At 49.3% G+C, this 8,185-nt stretch overlaps 1 protein-coding gene across 1 annotated transcript in view; it reads right to left on the bottom strand.

Annotated features, from left to right (window-relative positions):
* TMEM161A (transmembrane protein 161A) overlaps positions 1-7,124 on the bottom strand; it is a 32,237-nt gene extending 25,113 nt beyond the window's left edge. Inside the window, 3 exon segments of the mRNA XM_015406312.1 lie at positions 369-449; positions 3,417-3,520; positions 7,040-7,124. Of these exon segments, the coding sequence (XP_015261798.1) occupies positions 369-449; positions 3,417-3,520; positions 7,040-7,042 (188 nt within the window). The 5' untranslated portion in view covers positions 7,043-7,124.
* Positions 7,125-8,185: the final 1,061 nt, after the last annotated feature.

Below are 8,185 nucleotides of genomic sequence, written 5' to 3'. Positions count from 1 at the left end.
CCTTCACTACCCAAAGGAGTCTCAGAGCGGCTTACAAACTCCTTTCCCTTCCCCTCCCCACAACAGAGACCCTGTGAGGCAGGTGGGGCTGAGAGAGCTCTTGACAGAAACGGCTCTTTTTCAAGAACAGCTGTGCCAGATCTAGGCTTGCCCAAGGTCATCCAGCCAGGTGCAAGTGGAGGAGTGGGGAATCAAACCCGGTTCTCCCAGATTAGAGTTCGCGCACCTAACCACTACACCAAACTGGCTTTAAAGTGTGTCTGCTACTCCATCATACAGTGCCTTTTGTGTTGACACGTGCGCTAGTTCTCAGCACCTTCCATTTCGACAGCCAAGATGGCCGCCCTCCCACCCGCTCCCAGACTCACCGTTCCCGCCTGCCCTTCGGCTTCTGCTTGCCCGCCAGGGCAAATAACTCTTCTTCGGACGGATGCCTGTAGCGGTACAACCTGCGGGTCAGAGGAGAAGGGAAAAGGTTGAAGAAGAGAAACGAGTCGCTCAGATCGGCACCAGAGCCAGTCAGAAATGGCAAGAGAAGGCTGGGCTGAAATTGGGATCCACCTTTGCTTGACCTTGGCCAGTGTGGTTGCTTCTGAAAGTGTTTTCCAAAAGAGGAGCTAGTTAGGGGGCCAAAGGAGCTCCCACCATTACATCAACAGGAAGCTGCCTTGTACCAAAGCAGACCTTTGGTCCATCAACGTCAGTGTTGTCTACTCAGACCGGCAGCCGCTCTCCAGGGTCTCAGGCTGAGGTCTTTCCCATCACCTACTGCCTGGTCCTTTTTAACTGGAGATGCCGGGGATTGAACCTGGGACCTTCAGCCTGCCAAGCAGAGGCTCTACTAGTGAGCCACAGCCTCCCCACAGGTTACCCAGGAGATCCCAGCAATGGAACCTGGGACTCGCCTTCCTTGGGCACAGTTATGCCACTGAGCCACAGCCCCTCACTAGAGGGTACAGCTGAATTCCCAGTGGAATTTACTTCTAAACACTTTCTACCTTTCCTTCTGGCCGTCTCCCTCCTTGCCTTTCTCACTTTGTAACCACCTTTCTGCACTATGGTACGGCGTGCCTTAAACAGGTTTGTCTGTTTGTACGGTTTCCCAATTCCGAAATCCTAGTACCACTGCATTGTTTCTCGGATGCCTTTCACTGGAAAGGGCTCTGGCTCAGTGGCAGGGCATCTGCTTGGCATGCAGAAGGTCCCGGGTTCAATCCCCAGTATCTCCAGTTAAAACAGGGGTGTCAAACATGTGGCCCGGGGGCCGGGCCAGGCCCCCGGAGGGCTCCCATCAGGCCCGCGGTGGAACCGGCCATCTCCTGCTTCCAGTTCTGCTGTTGCTGCTGCTGCATCATAGCTCGCTTCGCCAGACTCTCTGAATCGCTCGGCCATTCCATGTTTTCCCCTGGGTCCTAGACTCAGAACTCTGAGCGTGAGATTTCTGTGGTGAATGTCAATCAATCAAAAGTAGGTTTGCAGCACACAGAGCTAATGTCTTAAGCATGTTTTTATTTTAAGTAAAAGAACAATCTTTGTGTTTGTGTCCTTTATAAAGTTTATATCTCTGCTACCTGGCGTTACATTTTATGATACACACGGCCCAGCCCAACAAGGTCTCATTTATGTCAGATCCGGCCCTTGTAACAAATGAGTTCGACACCCCTGAGTTAAAAGGAGCAAGCAGGAGGTGATATGAATGACCTCTGCCTAGGACCCTGGAGAGCAGCTGCCAGTCTGAGTAGACAATACTGACCTTGATAGACCAAAGGTCTAATTCGGTATAAGGCAGTTTTATTTTATTTATTTATTTATTTATTTAGGTATTTTTACCCCGCCCTCCCCACAAGCGGGCTCAGGGTGGCTCAGGGCAGTTTTGTGTGTTCACTGTCTGATTAAAATGTTTATTATAATCTGTAATCCACCTCGAGTCTCTGCGAGAAAGACATAAGATCAAGTTTTATTCAGGCACAAGCTCTCCCTCCTCTGCAAGGACGGATCTGCACATCCCCCCCCCCATAGCTCGCAATCCAAAACAGTCTAGTGGCCCCAGAACAGTCCAGTGGCACCTTTAAGACCAAGTTTTATTCAGGTACAAGCTCTCCCTCCTCTGGGAGGACAGATCTGCACGTCCCCCCCTCCAATAGCTAGCAATCCAAAACAGTCCAGTGGCACCTGAGCGGTGGGTGTTGCCTTCTGACACACTTCCGGTGATGTCAGGGGGTGCGGCATATGCAAATGAGTTATGCTAATGAGTTATACTAATGAGCTCCTCCACCTCTTTTTCTACGAAATGACCTGATAATAACAATAGCAACAAAAATATTAATATTGTAGTAATAACAATAATAATAACGATAATAGTTAATTCCATCAGCAATCTTGTATGGGAGCTATAACAACATAGTATATGCGGATAGACTTTGCCCCAGCAATTCTGGATGTACTGAATCTGTTTCGCATATTTGTTCGCATTGTCAGCTTTATATGGTTTTACATGCTAGATATTGAAATCCCAGCCTAGCCAACATGACGAACCTTTCTGATGCCTTAGAAGTGCGCCGTCTTCTAAATGACTCTGATCCAGAAATATCAATCAACGTAGCCATGTTTTTACAATCAGTGGTAAAACGACGTAAGGTAAATTTCCAATAATTAAATGTTTTATGCTACATTATATTTTATAAGAGGAGCTGCGGTGGCTCAAGTGGTTAAGACGCTGAACTGCAGGCTGTGGAAGGTCGGTAGTCCAGCAGTTCGAGACCCGAGTGCCGCATGACGGAGTGAGCTCCCATCTCTAGTTCCAGCTCCTGCCAACCTAGCAGTTCGAAAGCAAGACATTGCAAGTAGATAAATAGGTACCGCTTCGGTGGGAAGGTAACAGCGTTCCATGCGCCTCGGTGTTTAGTCATGCCGGCCACATGACCACGGAAACGTCTTTGGACAGCGCTGGCTCTTCGGCTTTGAAACGGAGATGAGCACCGCAACCCTAGAGTCGGACTCGACTGGCTTTCGAGCAAGGGAAACCTTTACCTTTTACCTTATGTTTTATAAGTTTGGCTGTATATGGTTTTAAATGTATATTCCTTTGTATAGTAATCCTTTTAAAGTATTTTATGCCAATAGAGGTTAACTGAACGCTAATAGTAGCAGCAGCAGTAGTAGCTCTTTTTGTAGCAGGAACTCCTTTGCATATTAGGCGACACCCCCCTAATGTAGCCAATCCTCCGAGAGCTTACAGAGCTGTTCTTACAGAGGCTACTGTAAGCTCTTGGGAGGATTGGCTACGTTAGGGGTGTGTTGCCTAATATGCAAAAGAGTTCCTGCTACAAGAAGACCCCAGAAAAAGTACCCCAACAGGGGTGAACTCATGTGCAGGCCAGTGGTGGTAGTAGTAGGAGTAGTAATAATAATAATACCTTCCATTGCAAAGGATCCACCGTGCGAAGGAGAAGTGCGGCGCCATCTTTTGCATGATGCTGGCCATGAGCAAGGAGACCACCAACTGGACCCCCATCACCGCCTGAGGAGCAGAAAAAGAAGAAGCAGTCCCATCAACGGCCTGGGACAGGGTTCCCCAACGCGGTGCCCGCCAAATGTTTTAAGAAAACAAGTGGGACTGGGGAGGGCTTTTGCCCAGCATGGCTTCCGATTGGCTGTGCAGATTTCTCAAAACTGTTCTTTTGGCAGCAGCTGCCCCCAGAGCACGAGGCTCTTCACTGTGTGACGGAAGGTAAACCGCGGGAACCGTTTTGTGGCTGGCCCCGCCTCCTGCAGCGCCCATTTCATGGCTGCCCCCGCTATGCTATGTCACAATTCCAAAGGTGCCCACTGGCTTAGGAAGGTTGGGACGCCCTAGCCTGGGACCCAACCAAGAACCAAGGTGCCCCATCTTTTTTCATGCAAAACAAGCAGAAATGGCGCTCCCGGAGAAGTTTGCATTCGCCAGGTGCAGGATGCCACCTTTTCTAAACAAAGACCCTGCAGAAAATCTTTCAATGGTTATCAAAGGCCTTTTTAAAAAATCAGGTCCCTAAGCTGCGCTCGCCTATGGTAAGTATGATCCAGGCGAATAAACAGGGGATGCTTTTGCAAGTTGGAGGGGGGAAACTTAGAAGGCCAGCAGCAACTTACACATTACTAATATAGGTACAGGCAGATGCGTTACCCCCCTTTTTAATGTGAGCCAGTGTGAGCTAGCTCACCGTTTTTTGGCCTCCGGCTCATGAATTTTTGTCTCCGCTCAGGAAGGATGGCTCCAGAGCAAACTGATTTATGCAGTAGCCAATTGGCTCGCTCACAACTTTAATGCCAGGAGCTCACAAAGTAGAATTTTTGCTCACTAGACTCCACAGCTTAGAGGGAGCACTGGTGAAGACTAGTAACTTATGCTGACTTGTTTGCAGATCCGATTTTGATACAGGAATGTTTATTGGCAGGCTTTGACTGGGAGTTGCGGAAGACATTGTCATTCAACCCTGCATTCCAGCAAGTACCTTGGAGACACTGTCCCCCCCCAGCACCACGCTCTGTTCCCAACCGTGCATTCAGGCCAGACCAAAGCATGCAAATCACCTGTAGAACTCCCTGCCACAAGGCAGAATGTTTAGATGGCTTCAAAAATCATTAGCCACCTTTATGGAATAAAAGAGGTCTAACCAATGACTATTAGCCTTGGGCACAGCTAAATGGAACCTCCATGTTTAGAGGCAGTTTATCTCCAAATTAAGGATTAAGGATCATCTGCTTGTGGGCTTCCAGAAAGCATTTGGCCAGCTACTGTCAGAAGAGGATTTTGGGCTATATGGACCATCAGTCTGCTCCAGTTTGGCTCGTCTTATGTTCATATGACATAAGAACATAAGAAAAGCCAGTGTTGGATCAGGCCAATGGCCCTTCCAGTCCAACACTCTATCACACAGTGGCCAAAAATACCAGGTGCCATCAGGAGGTCCATCAGTGGGGCCAAGACACTAGAAGCCCTCCCCCCACTGTTGCCTCCCCCAAGCACCAAGAATACAGAGCATCACCTGCCCCAGACGTAAGAACATAAGAGAAGCCAGTGTTGGATCAGGCCAATGGCCCATCCAGTCCAACACTCTGTGTCACATAGTGGCCAAAAATGCCAGGTGCCCTTAGAAGGTCCAGCAGTGGGGCCAGGACACTACAAGCCCTCCTACTGTTCCCCCCCCCAAGCACCAAAAATACAGAGCATCCCTTGCCCCAGACTGAGAGTTCCTATCTATTCCTTGTGGCTAATAGCCACTGATGGACCTCTGCTCCAGATGTTTATCTAATTCCCTCTTGAAGCCGTCCATGCTTGTAGCTGCCACCACCTCCTGAGATGAGGTCACACCATTGATTTATACAGGGGCATGATGATACTGGCTGATTTGATTTCAATTCCTTCCCTAATAATCCCTATTCAACATATTCAACAGAATAAATCTGGGATTCTCCCATTTCAACAGAATCAGGAATTGGACACCGGAGTAACTTTCTTCCCTTTGGGAAACGGCTGAACAGTCCTCTTTCTTGGTGCTGGTGGAAACTGACATCAAGTTGCAACCGACTTATGGCAACCCTGTAGGGTTTTCAAGGCAAGAGATGGTTTGCTATTGCCTGCCTTTGCCTATCTGCGGTCTCCCATCCACGTACTAACCACAGCCGACCTTGCTTAGCTTCCAACTCATTACGAGCCAACAAAAAATAGTTACTCATTCCCATAAACACGACGTATCGATGGCATCCAAGAGGGGGGAAAAACATTTTCCTTCCAATTATTTACAAACACTTCCTGGTCTCCGGGAGGCAACCTTTCCTTGTCAGAGGTGACCAGGTTTATTTACGATCCTGGAAAGGTACACCCTTTTAAAACTTAAGAGGGTTAGGAAGGAAAGAAGAAGAAGAAGAAGAAGAGAAGAGATTGGATTTATACCCCGCCCTTCACTCGGAGTCTCAGAGCGGCTTACAAACTCCTTTCCCTTCCCCTCCCCACAACAGACACCCTGTGAGGTGGGTGGGGCTGAGAGAACTCTGTCACAAACTGCTCTTTCAGGAACAGCTGTGCCAGAGCTTGTGACTGACCCAAGGTCACATCAGCAGGTGCAAGTGGAGGAGTGGGGAATCAAACCCAGTTCTCCCAGATTAGAGTTAGCGCTCCTAACCACTACACCAAAGGAAGCTAAGGCAGAGGTGAGAAGGGGGAAAGAAAAGCCAGAAACTCCCCAACCCCAACCAAGGACACAGGGCAATCCCTTCTTCCCTGCCTGGAGCTGTCACTCAAATCTGGAGACCATCTATGGCTGTCCGAAAGCGGACACCAAGCGGGGTTATATTTTTAATTCCATCTGTGCCTTGCAGAGGACAAGGGGGCTGGCCCCTCTCCAGAAAGCAAGAGAGCGCTGTCCCACGCCTGCAGCCTAAGAAAGCAAAACTGGGGTTGGGGGGGAGAGATTCACAGGATAATTACGAACAACTATTGGAGGCTGGGGATTCCTACCGACTTTTTGTACACGTCCATATGCCCACTGCGCAGGATTCATGAGAAAACGCAAGATTTTGCCAGCGGTTCAATGCAGAATCTGCGTTTCCCAGATCTCTGAGGGCAGGTCGTGTTCATCCATTTGTCCTAGGTTTGCCATATGTAAGCCTTGGCCCCAGGCAAAGGATGGGATGGTAGGGTTGCCAGATCCAGGTCGGGAAACTCCTGGAGATTTGGGGGTGGAAGCTGGGGAGGACACCGACAGGGACCTCAGTGGGGCACCAAGGCCACAGAGCCCACCCTCCAAAGCATGCATTTTCTCCAGGGAAAGTGAAACCTGCAGTCTAGAGATGAGCTGTCATTCCGGGGGATCCCCAGGTCCCACCTGGAGGCTGGCATCCCTGATTTTTGTCCAGACTTGCAAGTTAGCCACCGTCTATGAAAGTAGCCAGCCGCATGCTTGTTCCTTCTTAAGCAGCCCAAGCCGGCCCTTCTCAACTTCCAGACGCTTCTCTTTTTTGGGGGGTGGGGAGACTTTAACGCAAGCTTTGAACTCACCATTTTTGCAGAGAAGAGGGAAGGAGAGTTGCGGCGATCAAACGATTTCAAAAGCGGATCAAAGGAGGGAGGCTGAACGTCGGAGAGCTCGTGGCCAAGAGGGGGCGTCGAAGCCTAGCGTACGCCTTAGCCAATCACAGGGAGAGACTACGAGAGACGGCCGACCCTTGAACCAATGGCACAGCACATGTTTGGAAATGGGCGGTGCTTGTCCCCGTTTTGGAAAAAACATTCAGTTTACCTGTTTCCGGTTTATAAAATGCAAATCCAGTCAGAGCGTTGCATCTTGGGGCTTGTAGTTTGCTGTAGCTAATGGCCCGTCGAGGGGGAGAAAGCGAAAGCGCTAAACTTAAAACCAAGGTTGCCAGTTTTCCTCTGCACGAGGTTCTTCTTCAGGCGCTTCCTGTGCCGTGTTTTAAAGCAGGGGGAGCCTTTTGCATATATTGCTATTAGCATTAATATTATTAATAATATGTCGCGTTAATTATATTTAATTATATCGATGATATTAATAATTATAACAATATTGTCATAAACACAACAGGACAGGAAAGGACTAATCAATGAAATTATGCGGGTAGAACCCATGAATGTGTGTTGCCAACCTCCAGGTGGGGTCTGGGGATACCCTAGAATTGTAACTGACCTCCAGGCCACAGAGATCAGCTCCTCTGGAGAAAATGGCTGCTTTGGAGGGAGGACTCTGGGGCCTTGTATTCCCCGCTGAGGTCCCTTTCCTCCCCAAATCTCCCCCTCTCCCCCAGGAGATCTCCAGCCGCAACCTGGAGACTGGCAACCCTATCCATGCATTTAATCATCTGGTTTATTTAAAATATTTACAGGGGTCATTTCGTAGAAAAAGAGGTGCAGGAGCTCATTCGCATAACTCATTTGCATATGCCACACCCCCTGACATCACCGGAAGTGTGTCAGAAGGCGACACCCACCGCTCAGGCTCCACTGGACTGTTTTGGATTGTTAGCTATGGGGGGGACGCGCAGATCTGCCCTCGCAGAGGAGGGAGAGCTTGTACCTGAATAAAACTTGGTCTTAAAGGTGCCACTGGACTGTTTTGGACCAGGGGGGCTCTGCAACTTACCTGGCTGCTTCTTGCTCCTGGTGGTCCGACTGAGGGCTGCTGGGAGC

This window comes from Gekko japonicus, unplaced genomic scaffold (genome assembly GCF_001447785.1).
Source record: "Gekko japonicus isolate JY-2015 unplaced genomic scaffold, Gekko_japonicus_V1.1 scaffold1940, whole genome shotgun sequence".
NCBI classification, from domain to species: Eukaryota; Metazoa; Chordata; class Lepidosauria; order Squamata; family Gekkonidae; genus Gekko; species Gekko japonicus.
The sequence above is the reverse complement of the archived record's forward strand: the minus strand, read 5'-3'. Positions and strand labels throughout refer to the sequence as shown.